This window comes from Onthophagus taurus, chromosome 2, assembly GCF_036711975.1.
Source record: "Onthophagus taurus isolate NC chromosome 2, IU_Otau_3.0, whole genome shotgun sequence".
NCBI classification, from domain to species: domain Eukaryota; kingdom Metazoa; phylum Arthropoda; class Insecta; order Coleoptera; family Scarabaeidae; genus Onthophagus; species Onthophagus taurus.
This window is the reverse complement of record NC_091967.1, coordinates 24,926,656-24,949,638: the sequence shown is the minus strand read 5'-3', so window position 1 is coordinate 24,949,638 and position 22,983 is coordinate 24,926,656. Positions and strand designations below refer to the sequence as shown.

The following is a 22,983-nucleotide window of genomic DNA, read 5'->3' as shown; positions in this document are numbered from 1 at the left end:
ATTATCTTAAGAGTTTATTGTATGTAAAAGTATTCATATTAAAATAATTAACATTTAGAAATATGTTTTATTTTAATTAAATAATCAAATATTTAAAGATTGTAGCCTGGTGGTTTCGTTTGAAATACGAGAAGACACTTCTAAATATTTAAAATACAATTGTTGGAGTCTATTATGTTCCTAAAAAAAATAATAAAATATCATTTAAAACTAACAATTAAAAATATCTCACTTTTTGTAAAGGTTTTGTTACATCAATCTTATTTTCTTTATCCAATCTATGTAATAAACGTTCAATGATTCTTACTGGAAAACAAAATGGCCTTGCACCTGGAACTAAGCCCATTTCTAGACCAAAGTACTCATATCCCCGGTCTAAAACAGCTAAAATGTATTCACAAGTGAGATTTGTTGCTTCTATTAAATATCCACGTAAGAAATACAATTTTATTAATTCCGCTGGGTTTCTTAACTACAAATGCACAAAATATAAATTAATAAGTAATTAATTAAAAAAATAATTCAAAAATTACCTTATACGAAATTTCCAGCCAATTTGGTACAAAACATCCTAAAATAAGAATTTTTTCACAAATGAATCTATGGATAGTGGTCATGTGGTCTTCTTCATATTGGTGGAGGAATGTTTTTAGTAGTTGCCAGGCTACATCTGATGGTGTGTTTCCAATGATGGGTAAATCTATAAAAGTCGATTATTTTACTATAGGAAGTTAGAAAAAATCATAAGCAATGTAGGTAGTTGAAAACAAATCTACTATTTTCGACTGCTGGACAGCCACTCCGTTAGCACAAACGAAATTAAACTAGATTTCATATTAACCTTTAATTACACGCACCAATGCAAAAAAAGGTTTCGACAAAAATAGCTGCAATTTTGTTTAATTGCTTAACCTCCCCTGGCCACATCCAAGAACTTTTCCTTGTAGTTGTGGTGCTATCAGTCGCCACAAAAGCTGTAACAGCGTGTTGTTTAGCTGAATTATTTTACGTATTACTCTAGACCTAAATCATGCTAGATGAGGAATCTGGAGACGAAGTCGGAGACTAGACATATCAAAAGACAAAGTAATAGAGAATATAAGTGATGAATAGAAATGGGTAAAGAATGCTGGTGGCATTTTGTCAGATAAACGATTTATTGATTGGAAACACGATGTGGAGTCAGAAGAGGCAAGATAAATATACGTTTGTGGCAGAAGAAAGAAATGCTAAGAGTATTATTGATTACATACACCTGGGGAATCACCAAAGCATAGTCGACGAGATAAAGACTGAAGCAGAAGCAGAAATGGGAAAAAAACTACAGACTAGTCATGGAAACTATTAATAACATAGAAATCGAAACAGAAGAGATGACAACCTACACGAAAATAAACGTTCTTAAACTAAGGCAGGAGGAAGAAAGAATAAAATACTAAGAGAAAACAAACAAAGGATTTCATAAACTAGAACAAATAGAGAATTTAACACTGCAGAAAAGGTGGAGAATTTTTAAAGCGATAATGCGAAATAAAGCTATCGATGTGTGTGCAATGAGAAAACATAATAATCAGACAAAGAAAACACACTGGTGCGGCAATCAAGAAGAAGAAAGAGTCATGGAACAAATACATAAGAACGAATTCGGAAGAGGATAGAGCAAACTACAGAACAAACAGAGATGCAGCTGAGAGTATGCGGCAAAGACAAGATTACATTACATTAAATAGATTACATATGGGTTGGCGGACCAACCAACCTTGCACCGCGACCCTACCGATAGATATCGTCACCAAATTTCAATGCTCTTAACTAACATTAATACCTTGCTTGGTGAAAGGTCATTCAGATCCTTTGAGTAGATAAACTGCAACCCAAAAATCGAGAATCTGATACACCCATTAGAACTTTTATGCTACTACGAGCTAGTCCTAAAAAGTTCCCTGGTTTGACAGTGGCGACGTTAATAAACACCTTAGCATGTTTCATTCCAGGAGAACTGGTCCACAGTAGGCTAAGTCTTTCTTCAGTCCACAGTCCAATCCTATATTTGCCCATAGCAAATGATACACCAACTGCTGGTTCCAGTCTCACAAACGCTTTAGCGCTGCCCTCTCGTGCTAGCTCATCTGCCGCTTCATTGCCAGCAATCCCAGAGTGACCCGGGACCCAGATCAGAGAAACTCTGTTATCACAACTCAGTGTGTTTAATGTTCTCTTACAATCATTAACCAGAGCCGACACCGTTTTCACGGCTTGCAGCGCCTGGAGAACGGCTTGACTGTCTGAGAATATCATACTGTCATAAGTCATACATGTCAATAGCAAATACTTCCGCCTGGAATACAGTACAGTACGTACTCAGGCTGTAGGCTTGCTTAATTCGAGGTATCTGGCAGTATACTCCTACCCCTTCCAGTGTTTTTGATAAATAATGTGTGCCATGGAAACAAAGTAGGTAAATCAACTAATGTTTTAGTTTATTAATGTTTTTTAATCTAAATAATAAAAGAAAAAAATTAAAGAAGTTGTTGAAAATGTAAAAAATTTTGCTTGCATAATTCTGACCGACGAATTAAATACTTATCGAGTAATGGTATTTAACAACGGCCTTATGTGATTACAACCATTACAACAATTTTCCTTTCAAATATCTGCACACAAAAAAGTCTAAAGCATTAAGATCTGCAGATCGTGGGGATATGCGACTGGTCCATCACAACCAATCCATCTTGCAGGAAAATGGTTATCTAGCCAATTTCTTACCATCTTACCATGATAAGCTGCACAATCATCAAGTTGAAACCAGGCCTTTCTTCTTAATGCTAAATCAATGTCATCCCACATATTGGCATGTTCAGCTACCAAAAATTACAAGAACGCCGCAGCGGTTAGTTGTGGTGGCATAAAGTATGGCCCAAAAAGATAATTATTATAAACGCCTACCCAGACTTTGACACTAAATTCATGTTGGAAGTTTCGTGGCCGAATTGCGTAGGGATATCAAAACATATAAATTCTGAAAGTTTACAATCCCATGTCTTGTGAAACACGATTCATCGTTCCATATTACATTATTTAAAAAATCTCGATTGTTGGTTGATGCTTTAGCAATCCACCGACAAAACGTTACACGCCGTTCTTCATCGCCTGGTTTGAATCCTTGCAAGGGTTGTAAATGATAAACATGTTTATGATCATGTTTTAAATGGCGATATATACGCGCCCTAGAAAATCGTAAGGCATTCGAAACTCTTCTAACACTCGTAGTGGGGTCTCTGTCGAACTCACGCAAAATTCTTCTTCTAAAGTTTCTTTGCAGCCTAACATTGTCATTATTACGATCAACCCGTCATTATTTAGCCCTTGTTCAACTATTTATCTATGCACTTTCACAAACACAGAAGGATGTCTTCTATGTGGATATCTTCTCCTATACTCTAGGGCTACTTCTGCTAAATTTCAGTTTGAAAACCCATAAACAGAATGAATAACCGCTAACCCTTGGTTAGGAAAAATAAACGGCATTTTATAAAGTTTTATGCAGCAAACAAAAAATTGCGGCGGAAAAATTAAAAATTCATTTTAATTTAAAAAAATTAAAAAACGCATTTTAATTAAAAAAAAATATATAATCAAAGAAATATAAATAAACTTAAAAAAGACTGGAAAATTTAAGAATTATACTGGTAAAAACCAAACTTAAGGGAATAGTCGAGAATACTCTGGTCAGAAGGTTAATTTGCAAGAAAAAGTCTGAAATTGCAATAGTTATAAACTAAACTTCAGCAAAAAAAACAGGAATTACCTACATTGTTCAAAGTCCACATGAAGTCTGAAATTTCTGTTCAGAGAAAACAAAAAATTGATTATAAACCAAACATTTTTCATTCATGGCAATACTTATGTGTTCAATAAAAGAATGCGAAGAATATGAACAAGAAACCAATGGACTTGTCTTGTTATTGCACAGGACAGGAAATCACCAATACGGAAACTTTGCCAAGGCAGGATAAGCACAAAAGCAAAGTAACAGCTGCAGAAATGAGGTACCGCGTGGTACAAGATCCGTATAGATAATAAGAGGCTCCAAAAATGATGACGATAGACACCCAGAAAGTAGTTGCTGTCAGTATCAAGAACAAAACATACATAACGTTGGCACAAGACTGGATACTGCTTCTAAAAAACTAAATACTGCTTTCTGAAGACTAGATACTGCTCTAGAAAATTAAATACTGCTTTCTGAAGACTAGATACTGCCGACAGGTCGAAATACAGCGTCTGGAACACAAAATACTGCTTTCTAAAGACTAAAATTGCTTTGTGGAGACTAAATACTGCTTTCTGAAGACTAGATACTGCTAACAGGTCTAAATATTGCAAAAGAAAGATAAAATATTTTGGAGAAAACATACATAACTTTGGCAGAAGACTAGATGCTGCTTCTAGAAGACTAAATACTGCTTTCTGAAGACTAGATACTTCCGACAGGTCTAAATACAGCGTCTGGAACACAAAATACTGCTTTCTAAAGACTAAAATTGCTTTGTGGAGACTAAATACTGCTTTCTGAAGACTAGATGCTGCTAACAGGTCTAAATATTGCAAAAGAAAGATAAAATATTTTGGAGAAAACATACATAACTTTGGCAGAAGACTAGATGCTGCTTCTAGAAGACTAAATACTGCTTTCTGAAGACTAGATACTTCCGACAGGTCTAAATACAGCGTCTGGAACACTAAATACTGCTTTCTAAAGATTAAAATTGCTTTGTGGAGACTAAATACTGCTTTCTGAAGATTAGATACTACTAACAGGTCTAAATATTGCAAAAGAAAGATAAGATATTGATGGAGAAAACATTAAAAAGGCGCCGCCTCTGCATGTGGAAACAGTTTTGAGCATATTGCTTAAATCTGTAAATGTTTGTTCCAGCCACTTTCTCTATATGCAAATGCAGAGGAGATAGGCCAAGCAGAACCTCCACTGCTAGAGATGGCGTTGTGCTTATCGTACCAGAGATTGCCAATCCAGCTACCCGTTGAATTCGTGAAAGTTTACTGATAACTGAAGTCTGTCGGACTTTCCTATACCAGGCTGCTGCTCCGTATGTGATCATAGGTCTAACCACAGTCACATAGAGCCAGTACAGTCTTTCAAGGGTAAGACCCCAATTTTTTCCACAAAGACTGCAACAAGTCCACAAGGATAGTCTAGCTTTGTGCAAAATTCCCTGCAAATGTCCATTCCATGCCAAGATTTTGTCTAAGATTACTCCTAGATATTTGACTTCCTTTGAGAAAGGAATTTCTTCACCTTAGATAGTTGGGCGGATTGTCATTTGCGGGTTTATCGAGAGGTTCTCTCCCTTACACCAAGCGCAAATGGTATCTAGAGTCACTTGGAGGACTTTAGATATCGTCGACCAACAGGTTCCTTTGACCATAACGACAATGTCATCAGCATAAGCTTGTATTTCTACACCAACGGCTTCGACTATCGCAATCAGATCGTCAACCAGGAGGGACCAAAGACCCTGCGGGTAGCCACCTCACGGCCTGAAACGTGAGAGTGAAGAGATTGTGATATTACGTTGTTGAACGCTCCTTTTATATCCAGAAACGCACAGATCAAGGTTTCTTTATCCTGCAGCGTCCTGGATACTCTACCAACTAAGTTGTGTAGAGCCCATTCTGCTGATTTTCCCGCTTGATAAGCATACTGATGGCACCGTACGGATATACCATGTTCCAGAACTTTTTCAAGGGTTTTCAACAGAAATGATGTTAGGCTGATGGGTCGAAAGGCATTAGGAGTAGGGACCGAACGACCCGCTTTGGGTATATAAGATACCCTTACCTTGGTCCATTCTGCTGGTACATATTTCCAGGCGACACTCGCTCTGAAAATTTTTACTAAAATTGGCAACAACAGTGACCTTCCTTGCTGTAACAAAGCAGGAAAGACATTGTCTTCTCCAGGCGATTTGAATGGCTTAAACGTTTGAATCGCCTGGTCCACGGATGTGCAAGTGACGACATTTCTAGTCACACTCCAATCCGTATTTGAGGGGCGCTTTGCCTTGCAGGAATAGCCCACTGTGGCATTATCAGCCCTCATGATCAAGCTTCCTGGGAAGTCAGTATGTACGAGAAGCTCTAACGAGGCTCTGCTAGAGTCCGTAAAACTACCGTCAGGCCGCTTACATAAGTCCAGGGGTAGTGCCGGATCTCTAGCGAAAATCTTGTACATTTTTGCACTGTTGGGTGTGCCTTTTACTCCTTCACAGAACCTCCTCCAAGACTCTCTTTTTGCCTTATGTATGTTTTTGGTGTAATTCGTTAGAGCTTGTTTATATTGCTCTCATTCACCTAATGTCTTGGCCCGGTTAAAAAGCCTCCGGACCTCTAAAGACAAGATAAATCTAGAGTTGATAAAATATTTGGGAATAAAAGGGAACGAGTGGCTTCTAAGTATACATAAAACCGCATGGGAGCTAATACGAAGAGAACTATTATTCTTGGACTTAAAAACAGGTTTTGACATGGTTAACCATAGTATTATATGGAAGTGTCTACAACAGCTAATGCTACCACAAAAACTAGAGAACATAAGATAGAAGAAGTATCATCATATGAGTACTTGGGCAGTATAATATCACAAGATGGAAGGATGGATTTAGACATAAATGCAAGAATTAGGAAAACAAACGATGTATATCATACTCTAAACAGAACAATTTTTGGGAAGAGCTAGATAAATAAGAAGATAAAATTGAAAGTGTACAACTCAGTGGTAGTCCCAATATTAACATATGCCAGTGAGTCATAGACGCTCCAAGATAAACAGGAAGGAAAGATCACAGCAATGGAAATAAAGTTTTCACAGAAAATAGTTGGCAGGTATAAGGGAATTAGCCAGAAACCGGAGGGAGTGGACGAGGTGGATGGAAGAATAGGAAAAAGGTTTATCCGACGCCATCATGCAAAAGGATCGAGAGCAGAAGTCAGAGTCGGAAGAACAAGAAAGTGATGAGGATATGCCAGATGAGGCTGAAGAAGCAAACGCGGTATATTTTTCCGCAATATTTTTTAGCCAAAGATAAACAAATCCTAATGGAATAAGAATGTAATTGCAAGTAGGTTTAGCAAGACTTGATAAACTTTTCTCTGATAATATTATTGACACGGAATTTAACTTCACTCATAATTGGTACTATTGGAAGATAGAGCGAATGAAGAATATGGAAGATATCGAGGTAATGAAAGAAGCAATGGGAAGAGAGAATATAAGGGTAGACGTAGACTCGGAGGGAGAGCAAACAAGGGGTGGTGGACGAAAGGTACAGCATTGGAGGCTCAATACAGAGGAACAAGTAGGAAATAAAAACACGTATGTAGAGTAAAGAAAGAAGGAAGAAAGCAAAGGGAAGATGCAGAAATCGATACCATAAAGTTGGAGAGGATAGGTTACAGAATGAGGCGTGGCTGCAGGCAACACAGGATATAGAGAAATTTCTGAAAGCTTTGAATAAGATTTAGATGGTCCAGAAATTCCCTTGGCAGTGACGAGTCGGACAAATTTATAGAGGAATAAACCTGTTATTTACTGTATATAAAATATATGCAGATATACTGGATGAGAGGCTAAAAAAGGAGATGGAAGAAAAATGATTCTACCAGATGGAATCATTTTTCAGTCAGATTTCATAATTAGAAGAGAAACTGCAAACAATGTATTCATATTGAGGCATGTCGTGAACAAGGAACTAAATAAAAAATGGTGCAAATTGTATGCTCTATTCATAGATCTAAGAGCAACATTTGAAACAGTAAATAGGGAGAAATTGTATAAGAAGCTAAGGAAGAGCTATAAACATTCCTATATCTATTTATTGTAGTTTCCCTCATATTGGTAAATTTATCAAAACATGGACGGAATCCCGGAGACCGTTTAGTTTTTTATAAAAAGGCCATGAAATTTTGTATTAGAGGGATCAGAAAGCACTGTTGTTTTTTACATCAAATACAAACATAATTTTTTTTTAACTTTATATTTCTAGTCGTTATCAAGATTTTTTACCATCAGTGTGCAAATTTTCAAAGTCAATTGATTTTTGAGCAATATATCTGGAGAGCACATTTTTGACATCATCCAAATTTGAAAGTTTTTGCCATTTTTGAAAATGTTGTAGCGACCAGAATAGTAAATTGAAATTCGCGCAACATCGAGTACAGTAGGTGAGGCAATAACTTTCACCCCAATTTAAAAATGCGTTTTGCCCAGTGTAGTTTCACTATCATGTTGTAAAATAACGCTTTTTCAGAAGACAGTAGCTGGAGAATCAGAATAAAGGTATCTACACAAGATGGAGCATGGCAGACTAGCGAGAGTAATGATTAAATTAAAACCGACAGAGAAAAGAAGGGATGTCACGAAGGACATGGGAGATGGAAGCAGAAGAGGATTTACAGACTATGTACCTGTATAGAATCGTACAACCAAAGGAAGAAGGAGAAGCTAGCACATGTAGTTTATTTCCTTAGTAGCTGACCATATAAATATGTAAGCCTAGAGCCCCAAATATTAAAAAGACGGCCCTAAGCTCAGTCTAGAATCTCTTTTAACAACAGTTGATGACACACCAAAATTCTCATTTACGTCAAGGTGCATATTAAAAAGTGAAAATTGTGCCAAAAAAAGTCTCGCTAACATTTAAAAAAAAAAAAAGAAACTAAAATTTAAAATGTTTTTTAAATATTAATTACCATGCAAATCATTTTCAGTCAACCAATTCCATGATTCTTGATCCTCAGTTTCCATCAAATTAATACATTGATGGGTTAACATTTCAAAAACCGGTTTAGAAGACAAATTGTAAGTTTGACACAATTCCAGCGCGCATTTAAATATTCCAACAGTCGCCAACATAACAACAAGTTCTTGAGGAGCTAAAATAAATATTATACATTAAAAAAAATTTTTTGAGTTTTTTCAAATTCTTACTTGTATAATTTGCGACTGAATCTTTATCAATTCGTCCTAATCTTAAACGGGCAAGCGCCAAAGCTAATTCTTTTTTAATTGTAGACAAACTAACCACTTCAAGTTGGTTTACTAATTTTAATTCTTTATACGGCGTATTAGATCCTGCTAATGATGGGATTAACACCGTTTGTTCTTGTAATTCTGGTTCAATAGGGGTTAAAACCCACGCGTGTTTAGATTCGCATAAACTTAAGGCATTTACAGCTGCTAAGTAGCACTTTACTTGTTTTTCTAGAGCCTCAATTGAATTCCATTGATTTAATCTAAATGCTTGTTCATACATTACAGCACCAGCTAAAAAATAAAGGAATATATTTATGTTTTTCCAAAATAGAATCGAGTTAGTTCAAATAATAACCTAATCTTAAATAAGGTATCCCCCTTTTCATTTGATACGAATACAAAAAGTCATAATAAATATTATTTACGCCATCAGCAGCTCTAGCTCTCATAAATAAAATACTACAAAACAATTTTTCCAAATTGCAATATGTAAACGACATCAAAACATCTAACTCTTTCTTATCCAATAACGTTTTAACCAAATCTCTTAAGTTATCCTTTTTTCGATCATCGTCTGGATTCGATTGTAAAGCTTTGTAGGCGTCCTCATAATGATTTAAAGCCAAATGATGTTTAAACTGAATCGAGTACAAAGTTGCGCGTAAAGGATTTTTTGTTTCTGCCATTGACAAAGCAACATTTGCTAATTCAATAGCGAAATTTCTCGCACCGTAAGCTTCAAATAATTGGATTACTTTTAAGAAGTATCGAATAGCGGTGTTGTTGTTGTTTCTGGCGACGTTCGCGATATGTCTTTGAAGGAATTGTTCCGAATCGATGCCTTTTACGGCTTCTACGAATAAATCGAACGATTTGTGGTGTTCGCTTGATGTTAAAAACGATGCTGCCAACAAAAAATTACCTAAAAATTAATTATTATTGGAAAAATTGTAAAAAAAATAATGCAATATTAATTTACGTGATGATTTTGCGTCACACCAATTGTTTAAATATCTTACGTATTGTTGCAACCATACGTGTTGCCCACTTGAGAGTAACCACTCAGAAAATGTTGGATTACCATTTAATGGCCACCTATATAAAAAAATTTTAATTATAAGATAAAATTAATTAAACATTAAATAAATACGTACAAAATGAGGAATAAGTGATTTAAATAACATAAAAGGGAACAGTTCCAAAAAGGTAATGTTTCTTCGTCGACATCTCTTTGGGACATAAGTTTGTGGGCGTTAAAACCTCCAGTTGAACCAACAAATAAGTCCATAAGCAACTTATTTACGTTTAATTTTAAATTGAAAACGGGAGGGAGTTTTAAAGTTACAAGTTTTTGTAAGCTTTGCTCACTGAAACAAAATTAAAATGATATATAACAGTGGTGTCCATAACGTCGATCGCAAAGCAGTTTTGAGTCGATCGCCAAGAAAATCATGAATCTGAGATATCTATATCTGGGCCTCAGAACAAAAAAAAAGGAAGGTTACTTAAATTAAACCCTTCGGTCGATCTTGGCAACACATTTATATAAAAAGTCGATTTTGATCAAAAATTAGTGGACACCACTGCTCTAAATCGATTAAACATCAAAATTGTTGATTTTCGAAAATTAACTCAATTATAACTCAAAAATTAAAAGCGATGGAGAAATACTTTTTATGCATAAAACCTTAGTAATGGGCCATAAAGACTAAATCCATAACAAGATTGAACCCAATTATTACCATTTTTTATTTATAAGCTCTAAATCGATTACACATCAAAATTGTTGATTTTCGAAAATTAACTCAATTATAACTCAAAAACTAAAAGCGATGGGGAAATACTTTTTATACATAAAACCTTAGTAATGGGCGATAAAGACTAGATCCATAAAAAGATTGAACCTAATTATTACCATTTTTTATTTATAAGCTCTAAATCGATTAAAAATCAAAATTGTCGATTTTCGAAAATTAACTCAATCATAACTCATAAAATAAAAGCAATGGGGAAATATTTTTTATACATAAAACCTTAGTAATGGACCATAAAGACTAGATCCATAAAAAGATTGAACCTAATTATTACCATTTTTTATTTATAAGCTCAAAATCGATTAAACATAAAAATTGTTGATTTTCGAAAATTAACTCAATCATAACTCATAAAATAAAAGCGATGGGGAAATACTTTTTATACATAAAACCTTAGTAATGGGCGATAAAGACTAGATCCATAAAAAGATTGAACCTAATTATTACCATTTCTTAGTTATAAGCTCTAAATCGATTAAACATCAAAATTGTTGATTTTCGAAAATTAACTCAATCATAACTCATAAAATAAAAGCGATGGAGAAATACTTTTTATACATAAAACCTTCGTAATGGGCCATAAAGACTAGATCCATAAAAAGATTAAACCCAATTATTACCATTTTTTATTTATAAGCTCTAAATCGATTAAACATCAAAATTGTTGATTTTCGAAAATTAACTCAATCATAACTCATAAAATAAAAGCGATCGAGAAATATTTTTTATACATAAAACCTTAGTAATGGACCATAAAGACTAGATCCATAAAAAGATTGAACCCAATTATTACCATTTTTTATTTATAAGCTCTAAACCGATTAAACATCAAAATTGTTGATTTTCGAAAATTAACTTAATTATTCATACTTACAGAGCAACATTTGTTTGTATTGGTAAACCCGTTAACCACACAATATTAAAATAAATCCTTGTTAAAAGAACTGTATCAGGGATACAAATCGACCTGACGCCTTCAAAGAAAGTAAAGTTTTCATCGTTATGGTGAAGAATTATATGCTGCAAAGCCAATAAATTGCGACAAATTGAATACCTTTAAAAAAGTAAGAATAAAATAATAATAATGTGTATAAAAATAATTAATTTTGTTTACCGAACATGTGCTTGTTGTTTTAAACATTGAGTAACAAAACTAATTCCAAGTTGAGACGCAAATAAATGATCAATAGAAGTAGGTTTTGGGGAAGATTTATCATCGTTATCATTAACTAATTGTTGAACAGTGAGTAATTCCAAAAGTTTATGCATTGAGTTGTATATATCACGACAACTTTGAAGTTTTTGAATTATCAAATAAGTAAACTAAAACCGACCTAAGTAAATAATTAACTCGAAATGATTAGTTATTAATACCTCTTCTTCACAATCAACCACAACATTAGTAATCAAATCATCCATTACAACATCCGGTGCTCTTAACTGTCCCAATTCGTTCTCAAATGTTTGTTTAAATGACTCATTTAATTGTTGATCTAAATAAATTAAAACTCCAATCAATTCGATTAAATCATCGGTTTCTTCATAAGCTAAAAATAAAATTTTTCTTAAATTGAATTAAAAAGAATTAATTACATACAAATTCCTAATTGTGGATGTAACACAAGTTCATTTCTTGTTATGTAATCGTTACACAAATATAAATGTTCTAAGGTGTCCAAAGGTCTTAAAAAGGAATAAGTTGATTTTTTAAGTAAAATCGCTCCGGATACAGAGGGAAGTAATAAAATTCCTAATGGGCGTAATCCAGTGACGTGATATTGAATGCAACAAGAATAAAATCGAGCCCAACACCTAAAATGAAATAAATTTAAAATCAAAAGGTCTTTATATAACCCTTTAACGCACTTAGATGTTGAATAAAATTAGGAAAAGGTAGTGAGAATACTAATAGAAATTAAAAATTAAATCTAATTCGCTTATTGCAACTATATTAGATACATTTACGGGTTTCAGGAATAGTCTAACATCTCCTTTTTACACAAATACAAATATTTAAAATCTCTGAAACAACAGCTGTGTTATCTTTTAGCAATAACACCAAATATTAGGCCTATTATTTCTTTAATATTCTCTCCAACATATCTAGACGGTTAAATGTAAAGTAGTGTTAGTCACGAATTCTGTAATAAATTCAGACAGAAAAATATTGTTATAGAATTATAACGTTCATCCAAATTCAACATACAACTTTTTTATTAACAAAACAAATGACTTACACTAGCATATGGTCACATTCAAGTGTTGTTCAAAGAAAAAAGTTACTATTTACTCTAGAAATGTATTTCAAAAGATCTATCACAACCAGCTTCTTAGCTTGTTTTTTTAAATTTAAGTCTGTCTTTTGCTGGTCATAGAATAATCACCAAAACGACACACATTTTTTCAGTATGTGTTTATTCAGAAGACTGTAATTAATAAACTAGTTTAATAGTAATATTTTTGTTTTGCCAGATTTTCATCAACCTCAGATTACGATCTTGACTTATACATGTAACATTATACCTATACATACAGGGTGTGTCAAATGTCTGGAATATAGCCAATAACTTCGCCATTTGTAGTTTTAAAGAACAATGTTTCAAACACAAGTTTCTTTATTAAGCGTGGCGCATTTTTTGGCGATATTTGCTTGTTTGTATTGTTTTTTGTTTCATTGTTATGGCAACCAAAGTTGTCATTTTAAATAGGATGCATATGTTTTTTTGCGTACTTTGATAGAGGATAAATCTCTCTATGTGATAAACATATCAAATCATATGGTTGTATAAGAAAAAATGTGTTTTCTGAAAATATTAAGTCAGCAATTTACAGCTTTAAATGTCAAAAAAATGACATATTCAATAAATATGAAAAATTAATGATGTATGGATACGGTGATACAGATTTAATGTAGTTTCGTCATTGGAAGCTGTCTTCGGCCGTCCATTTCTTGGAAGGTTTTTAAAACTTCGGTGTTAAAGAATTTTTTTACTGTGGATTGTGTAATTTGTGTATCCGGGTAAATATTATTGAACAGTGTACAAACATCACTTTGAGTGCGTTTTCTATCACCACCATTAATATTTGGATCCTTTGTCGTTCGCTTAGTTGTGCCATATTTGTTTAAACTGTCAATTTTTTTATTTTTAAAGCTGTCAACGGCATCATTTCGGCGCCTACTTTAATTGTAATTTGCTGACTAATACAGGTGGCCCAAAAGTCACGTATTTTCAGAAAACGCGTTTTTTATCGATTTTTTTTCTTATACAACCATATGATTTGATGTGTTTTCATCGCGTAGAGGGATATATCCTCTATCAAAATATGCAGAAAAAAAACATATGCATCCCATTTAAAATAACGATGTTGGTTGCCATAGCAACGAAACAAAAACAATATAAACAAGCAAATATCGCCAAAAAATGCACCACAATTAATAAAGAATTTTTTATTTGAAACATTTTTCTTTAAAATCACAAATGGCGAAGTTATTGGCTATATTCCAGACAATTGACACATCCTGTATAATAATGAGTTGAGCTAATAACATTCTTGATACAATTTTATCAAGAATTTTATTTTCTAATGCATTTTTTTAGATGAAATATCATAGCATACACAGAATTAATGCTGTAGCCACATTTCTTGTGGTATGTGCATATCTTTTGCATATACAGGTGTCCCGTATCTTCTGGATCAAAGCATTATACGGTTGAAGGATACATTATTCTGAAGCGATTTTTTTAATAAAATTTTGTCGAAATGTTTATAATAACCGCACGGAAACTGTTTAAAGTCGTCCAATAGCAGATTCACAAATTCACGGAAAAAGTTTATTTCTCTTTCCGTGTCGAATCTATTGGTGAGTACACGTGCGAAACTAGTCTAGAACGGCGCGGTAGATCAGCTGGGGGTGAAACCTATTGCCTGAGTGTGATTTACGATCTTTGAAGCATTTCCCTAAGCTTTTGTTTAATCGCTATTAGACGAACTTTAAACAGTTCCTGTGCGGTGATTATAAACATTTCGGAAAAATTTTGTTTAGAAAGATCGCTTCAGAATAATGTATCCTACAAACGTGTAATGCTCTGATGCGGAAGATCGGCCAACAATTAAGTTTAATGGGGAACCCGATTCCCTTTCAACTTCGTAGTTTGCCAACTATCGGCCGATCGCATAAACAACACTACTTTCCATGTGCAGGCCCCCATCCGGTGACTTTTCAGTCAGTAACTGTCTTAGATTTGTATTGCGACCTGTCTTTCTCATCCTACAATGTAGCTGATTTCGGAAGAATTGTTCAAAAACGTTATTGAAGAAGTGGAGAAGAGGTCAGTGTTATATAAAAAAAGTATGAAGGAATACTCGGACGTAGTTGTTTCTGAATTTTACAATATTTCGTATTGTTGATGATTCAATAAGATATTGGAATGACAAAGTTTGAAAACTAGATCCAATTGTCAAATATCTATAAAAGAATATAGGTATCTAATATCTATATTATCAACTACACTGTGGCTTTATAAGTTCAGATAACGAGGTTCAAAAACGTTGGATAACCTGCAGACTTGTTTTCGCAGGGAATTGAACGCACAAAAAAAAACGAAATCAGGCCAGGCTGCCAGCATGAGGCACAAATAAATATGTTTACTTCGTTAAAATGTTATTTTTATTATCAATATTATCATGCTGTGATAAGCGTGCTACGGAATTCAACTTAGAACCACTTTGTATATGTTGAAGGCGACACCGAAGTGGACCTCTTGCATCCACTTCTATGTCAAACCAATCCATTTTTTTTCCTGAATCCAACGATGTGCAACACATCAACATTTATTAAGTACTTCTTGCAACAAAAAAATTAAAGTACTTTTAATATTCCCTTAACAATGTACTCTGTTTTTACTGAGTAGCCTGCCATGATAAAACAAAAACGCGCATCTGTCAGCAAAAGTAGAAAAAGAATCAAAATGTTTTTTGACTAACAGTATTTATTAACACATCCCTTAGTTTTTTTTTCGTAAAAAACTAGTATGTCATAAAGAACAATAAATCATTATAACTCAAACAAAACAAAACAATAAACTTATAAACGTTCAAAATTCATCATTATTCGTTCCTTCAGAATGTCTGTATTTTCTGGCACTTGTAAATAAACACGATCTTTTATGTATCCCCAAACCCAAAAATCCAAAGGAATGTCAGATGAACGCGCAGGCCAACAAATAGGTCCATACGTACCGATCCATCGTCTATTAAAATTTTGATTCAACCAATTAACGTTTATTCTTGCGTTATGAGGAGTAGCACCGTCTTGCTGGAAGTATAAATTTCGCAGCTCAGCAAACGGCAAATCCTTTAATAACCTTTCTAAATTTTCATTTAACAACTGGTGGTATTTTAACTACTTGATGAAGATAACATCAATAAAAAAATGGTACATTCGTCTGTCCAAATAATTCGCTCCTTCTGATTGGGTCATTTTTTCCTACTGCTAAATTTGGGGTTTTTAAGCACTGCCCACACTGTATCTCTTGAAAACATTTAATTCAACGACTTCGATAAAATTATCAGTTTACTTTTTCATGTTTTTTGTAACATCTAAATTCTCTTAGATTTTTCTGTAGATAGCTAAACTTACGTCGATTTGAAATATTTCTGTTCGGAAAAAGTTCTCTGTAGGGGCGCAATGCCTCACTAGAGTTTTTTCAGCATTCAAAATACAATTATAATATATCAGTAAGTTCATTACAATTCATGATTTGTGGAAATCACATGAAACTCAGTAATTAGTGTAATTACTAATTACTATTAATGACAACTATGTGTTTTGTTTTATCATGGCAAGCTACTCATTGCCAGGAAAGACATTTTAAGAAAATATTTAGAATATTTTAATTTTTTTCGCAATAAATCGCATCGTTGGAATCAGAAAAAAATACTCTATCCAACGACGTGAAAAACAAATATACTTGATTATCGCAAGATATCATAAATGGCCCTGGAAAAATTTTATTTGTAGCCTAAAACATAGTAGTCATGATACCATCTCATTTGATACTTAGTTCAAGAAAATCGGAATATAAATAACAGTTACAGTTGGGACGTTTTTATCTAACATCCTGTATAATAAAAAAAGTTCGATATGAATCAATTATCAGTTAAAGTTGGTGCTACTTGATATGGTATTAATTTTATGACGCACTATTGGCCCCTCAATAAACAAAAATTGCAACCAAATAATAGAAATACATATTATTATATGCATATTAATGTTAAATCAATATGTTTGATGGTATGTATATCAAAAATTAGTGCATTAAAGGTTTTGAATAATATTAAAACATAATAATACTATACCATTGGGTACAATCTAAATAATCATCATCTGTTACTTCAGATTGTTGTAATTCTTGTTGAATATCATTCTCAACTGCAATATTAACTTGTTGCTTTAAAATATTAGCCGATAAACTGATGTCGCTTATAACTGATGATTTTGTGTAAATCTTAAAAAGAAAATCCGATTAAAAAAGTTAATATCATTAAAAAAATTACTTACACTAAGTGCTTTAGAAATAATATTTAATGAGAACCTTCCCGGATGGAAAATATATTGCATGTAAGTTTCTTTTGGGTCTAAATTTGAATCAGCTTTGAGTTCACTTGGATCAGGGATTGGTTCTAGAGGAATTGGTACCCAGTGAGAACCTTTATCTGAATTTGTGGCAAGTGTAGCACTGTAAACGCTGCAATCGCCGTCTTCTCCACGCCAAACAGACCAAATTCTAGATGATGTTAATGAAAAATCTACCAAGTCAACCTAAAAAAAAATTGTAATAAAATAAAATAAAAATTATGATTTTATTGAGAATATAAGATTATAACTTACACCTGGAGAAAATAATGTACTAATTTTTATAAGTTTAAATTGATTTCCGCTAATATCTGGCTGCATAATGTGGAATTGACACTCTGGAGAGAAATTAAGTACAACAGCTAAAATAAATTCTAATTCATTACCACCAACAGCTTTTCTTAAAATATGATTTTGACCTGTTAATAAAAATATTTTTTTATAAATCTTATATTTAATATTTATTAATTTATTTACTTCCATGTGAAAGATTTTGTCCTGATACAGTTTCAGATAAAATATCGCTAACGGAAATACATTGTCCCTTGCTACAAGACCACACTCGGAGATGACCACTTTTAGATAATGTAAAAGCGTACGTTTCAAGACCGATTGTATGCAAAACCATACTAACAACAACATTTCCATCACTACTGCGAGATCTAAAAATTAAAAACAAAAAATAATTTCGAAAAAACATTTATTATTAATATTAGTATTAATTACCTAAATTTTTCTGCCAAACCATACAAAAACCTCGGAACAATCGACTCAGATTTTAACTCAATACATTCACAACCACCAAATTCGTTGTATTTAATCAAAAGAACTTCTCCGGTTGGATAAGCAAAAAGGAAGTAGGCTTCATTTTTGGCAGCCGAATACCAAGATGTTGAGCAATGTGGTAAATGAGAACCTACAAATTTTAAGTATTATTTAAAATAAAAATAATTAAATATAATTTTTATACCAGCCCCACTTGGATTGGTTATAATGTGAAATGAAGCAGGATTTTTCGCCTGCGCAGCCGATGCATCAGCGAAAATTGATGGCAAAACAAAATCTGGATGGAACCCATAATAATCACCCTGACGCGATTTTGTTGGATGAGGAAATATTATACGATGAACGCTACAAACCGTTGGAACTAAAATTATTACGTTCGTGTGAGTTTCGTGGATTGTTATTCCATCCAAAATCGGTGTATCAACAAATTTGTAACGTATTGAATTGTCGGAAAGGTTTGTGTCTAAGCTTTGTTCCGTTAATTCCAAGACATCATGACTTATTCTCCTACAAAATAATATAAATGATTAATGTATACCTTCGACGTCATGTGTGCATGTCTCCAGTGTGAACCCCGAAGTGACAACTAAAGAGCATGCAACAGTCAAGGAGCGGATTTCAAGCCGTCCCAGGATTCTCCTGCTTGGTGATAGCCAAGGAAGAACCATGTCTAACGGGCTGAGTGCTCTTTTTGATAAAAAATATGATATGTTGTCTATTTTTAAACCTAATGTGTGTGATATCTTAAGGGATGCTGATAAGTTAACAAAGGATTTCACACTGCATGACTTCCTGATTGTTTTAGGTGGAGCAAATGACATCCTGCAGAGTAAAATAATATAGAATAATAATTTTAAAAAAATATTGAGCCGGCTGTCACATACTAATATAATACTATACTCTATTTTTTAATTTGGAGAGTGTTTTCAAATTGAAGCGCCAAAGAGGGATTGCTATTGGTCAGTTTTAAGCAAAATTTACACTAGGAAAATTCGAGATGTTGCCGACCGCCTAGAAACATTTGGGTTTAGCCGCACGTCTCTCAGTATGGCTAACTCAATCTGGAGACTTTGTTGGAGCTGCGATAAACGATACTAGCAAAATAACGAAATTGTTGTCATAGTTTTATATGCAGGTGTTTATATTGGAACGAGAGCTGCGATAAACGATAAGAGCTGTAATGAGAGCAGCGCAAAATGAATTGAAAATGATTTGTCAGAAAAAATCTGTTGTGGTGATTTTCATCTTTTTGGTCCCGCAAGGGAGATCTATAATAGCAAAGAAAACAGGGAATACAATTAGCCTCACTCTTATCGTTAGTCGGCTGTCAAGTGTGTAACAACGCGTCGCTCCAATATAAACACCTGCATATAAAATTATGACAACAATGTCGTTGTTTTGCTGGTATCGTTTATCGCAGCTCCAACGTAAACGCACCCTTATTACGCAGCTACACAAAGCAGCACGAATGAGGTTTGTTCTGGATCACAGAGATTGGCAACTTCGTCACTGGTGAACGCTACGCAGCCGCTACTGTACAGGAAGTGAGTAGATTTGGTCGGGAATCTGTTATGGTTTGGGCTAGAATCAGTATAGACAACAGAACTGATTTTGTTGTTGTTCCTGGTAGACTAACTGCTATGAATTACATCGAAAACATCTTGGAGGACTAAATGGTACCTGCTACATATGGTGTCGGTTAAAATTTCATCCTAATGTAGGACAATACAAAGCCACATACCGCCAGCATCACCAGAAACTTTTTGTAAGAACGTAGAATTCAGGTCATGGAATGGCCGACGTTAAGTTCTGAACTGAATCTTATTGAACACGTATGGGATTAGCTTGATCGACGTGTTCGCAAGCGCCCTAATCCACCACTAACCATACAGGAACTGACACAAGCCCTGATTAAGGAATGGGAAGGCATACCTGAAGAATCTCTTTGCAGACCAGTGCGAAGCATGCCACGCAGGTGTGAGGAAGTAATTCGTGCTGATGGAGGGCATACACGGTATTAAACCTCATCAATCCACAGAAAACTCGACTTTCATTGATACTATGTATTATTCCACTTAGTTTTGCGTTATTAATTTACATTTTTAAGTGTAACTTAGAAGTAACTAAGAGTTGTAACATTGTTTTTGTAATTTTCTTTAGTTAAATATATGCCATTGAAGTAAACCAAATTTGATTTGCCTAGAACTATTTTTTAAAAAGTTACAGGTTTCGAAAAAAAAGTGTTCTCCTAATTTTTTTGAGCAGTGTATAAGCACCTGATACCAATGAACTCTAATTAGGTATTTTTCTGAAAGATAATTAGGAAATAAGCTCCACATAAGCATTTTTGATCAAAATATCAAATAAAATCATAGTTTACATTTTTGTGGTTAATTGATAATATGACCTTATGTGCAACATGCTGTTCATGTCATGGGCAATGTGGGTTACAGGGATGACTGCAAATTTCTATTACTTTAATTAAAAACTCAGGATTCTTATGATTCCTTGTGAGTTTATACTTGAGTCTATACTTTATGTGAACAGAAACAAGTCAGCATACCAAGTTCAACCTGAGATCTATGGATACAGGACTAGGGGTAGGCACAACGTCAGGCCAAACTGCTGCCATTTGAATATGTCACAACTGGGACCGGAATTTACATCCCAACAGTTGTTCAATCAATTGCCTCTTAACACCCAATGTTTATCAAAAGCCTTAAAAAACGCCTTAAGCCTTTTTTGATTTGCAATGCATTCTACAGCGTTCAGGACTTTTTAAATGTAGAATGTGTTATTTAATTGTCTATGTTAAGGTACAAATAAGTGTAGGAAAGATGTTAAGTGTATAATGTTATTTATTTTTGTTTTTCTTTTCTTCCTTTTATTTTTTGTAATGACAGACGAGTGCAAGAGAATTGTATATTCTTAGAAACACAATAAAGTATTTTGTAGATGAAGTAATTGAGGTTTACTGAAAACTTACCAATAAATAAAACGGTTTCTTGTGCAAGATTTCGTTGAATCAGCATAACAATAACCATTTGATCTCTCCGCTACCTTTATATCTTGCAATGTACTTTGTCGCCCACCTAAATTAAAGTAAACGATTAAATTTTTGCTTAATGTAATGAATATTTGTTATAAAATAATCTTATACAACTAAAACTGTTGTAATTCGATTCAAAATTTGTGATTATGTGAGGTTATGTTTACTACGCTACCCGTATTAAGAGTTATTTCTCTCCACTTTTCTACTATCGTTTGATCTGGGATTACTTCCGTGTAACTAAAATGATAATCACTCATTCTTGCCGCCGAACTGAACAATAACACAAAGAAAACCGGCAAAATTTAAAAGAAAACGATGTATTTTAAAACACTTGTATCAGCTTGGTTAACATAAACTTGCGCCATCTATGAGATCGTATAAGTAATTAAAATTTTACATATTCTTAATCATTTTTAAAAATTTAAATTTAATTTAATTATAAATTCATAAGTAATAAAGATTTTAATTTAACTTAATAAACTTAAATAACATAAGCATTAATAATTCTTATTTTATAATTAATCATTTGATAGATTAGCATTTAATAGAATATAAAAATTTCTTGTCACTTGTCAACTGTCACATTTCAGTGTACTGTCATTTACCTGCGGAAATTTTTACTAAATAAAAATGGGTAACGCAATGGGTTATACGATAGACAATGCTTATAACTTAAAGTATCATCCCGACGTAACACCTCATCCGCTGAAAGAATCGCGATTTGATCCACAGGAAGGCTTCCAAGGCACCCGCAAACGGAGATGTACGTTTATGTAATATTTGAGGTTACGTTGATTTACTAAACTAGTACATTTTTTATTAGCCGTAAATGCAACGAAAGAGGACATGCTTTCAGCTAAAATTCCCCCTCAAAACAGAGATTACTGTGTGGATTATTTATTGAAATTTCAAACTTGTCGTAAGGATAATTTTCCATGGGTTGTTGCTTGCGAACACGAAAAACATGAATATTTACATTGCCAACATGAAGAGTAGGTGTAATTTATTGATAAGAATCGGATTTTTAATATATTTTTATTTCAGTTTTGTCCTTAGAATGAAAGAATTTGAACGTGAGCGACGATTAATGGTCAGAGAAAAGCAACGTTCAGGATAAATACATAATAAAGTGGTTTATTTGGATACAAATAATCACTAGAAGTTGTTTAGTAATTGTATATATTTAAATAAATTATCAAAAAGTATTTGAAAATTTATAATTAATTAAAAAGACAACTCGTTTTGAACTTGTAAAGCGCAATATTTTTTGCTTCACTTCAACGTCAGTTAACCCAGTTTGACTTAAAATTTTTATCTTTTCTTTAAATTTTTCATTCTCTAATAAGTTTGACTTTACTTGTTGTCTATGAGCTAAAGGTCCATAAGAAATCAGCGTTCCTAAAGCTACTAATATACAAAATTGCGCTTCTGGATCATTCACTGACACAACTAGTGATGGAACAGATAGTGATTTTGCGAAAAGCCGAATATTCGGCATCACCTTCAATTGAATATCTGGTTATATAGCCATTATGGTTATAATTTCTGAAGTGATACCCTAAATTACCACATTATTGAGAAATTTGAATAAAAATGAAATTAATAAGAAAGCTGATAAGATATGTATGTCAGATACAAA

At 33.5% G+C, this 22,983-nt stretch overlaps 2 protein-coding genes across 2 annotated transcripts; one reads left to right on the top strand and one right to left on the bottom strand.

Moving 5' to 3' along the window:
* Position 1: 1 nt before the first annotated feature.
* On the bottom strand, positions 2–21,709 carry LOC111417113 (nuclear pore complex protein Nup160). Its single transcript, XM_023049306.2, has 20 exons — positions 21,517–21,709; positions 21,279–21,384; positions 18,477–18,799; positions 18,233–18,422; positions 17,984–18,168; positions 17,762–17,925; positions 17,432–17,692; positions 17,230–17,378; positions 12,467–12,681; positions 12,244–12,416; positions 11,984–12,192; positions 11,744–11,923; positions 10,210–10,422; positions 10,035–10,150; positions 9,411–9,977; positions 9,011–9,346; positions 8,773–8,955; positions 534–700; positions 233–472; positions 2–180 (listed from the first exon to the last, which is right to left on the bottom strand). The coding sequence occupies exons 1-20, from the start codon at positions 21,599–21,601 to the stop codon at positions 85–87; spliced, it is 4,158 nt and encodes a 1,385-aa protein (XP_022905074.1). The 5' UTR covers positions 21,602–21,709; the 3' UTR covers positions 2–84.
* A 211-nt stretch (positions 21,710–21,920) lies between these two features.
* Positions 21,921–22,549, top strand: LOC111417110 (NADH dehydrogenase (ubiquinone) B18 subunit). The gene is made up of 3 exons (XM_023049302.1): positions 21,921–22,107; positions 22,168–22,336; positions 22,389–22,549. The coding sequence occupies exons 1-3, from the start codon at positions 21,975–21,977 to the stop codon at positions 22,459–22,461; spliced, it is 375 nt and encodes a 124-aa protein (XP_022905070.1). The 5' UTR covers positions 21,921–21,974; the 3' UTR covers positions 22,462–22,549.
* The last annotated feature ends 434 nt before the right edge of the window (positions 22,550–22,983 follow it).

Bases quoted from the DNA above. Each gene is read 5' to 3' on its own strand.
- LOC111417113 (XM_023049306.2), bottom strand. From the start codon at position 21,601: ATGAGTGATTATCATTTTAGTTACACGGAAGTAATCCCAGATCAAACG. The intron at 17,926-17,983 runs GTAAATAAATTA...TTTTATTAACAG, and splicing joins ACAAAATCTTTCACATGGAA to GTCAAAATCATATTTTAAGA. The intron at 17,379-17,431 runs GTAAGTAATTTT...TTTCTTTTTAAG, and splicing joins TTATTTCTAAAGCACTTAGT to ATTTACACAAAATCATCAGT.
- LOC111417110 (XM_023049302.1), top strand. From the start codon at position 21,975: ATGGGTAACGCAATGGGTTATACGATAGACAATGCTTATAACTTAAAG. The intron at 22,108-22,167 runs GTACGTTTATGT...ATTTTTTATTAG, and splicing joins AGGCACCCGCAAACGGAGAT to CCGTAAATGCAACGAAAGAG. The intron at 22,337-22,388 runs GTAGGTGTAATT...TTTTTATTTCAG, and splicing joins TTACATTGCCAACATGAAGA to TTTTGTCCTTAGAATGAAAG.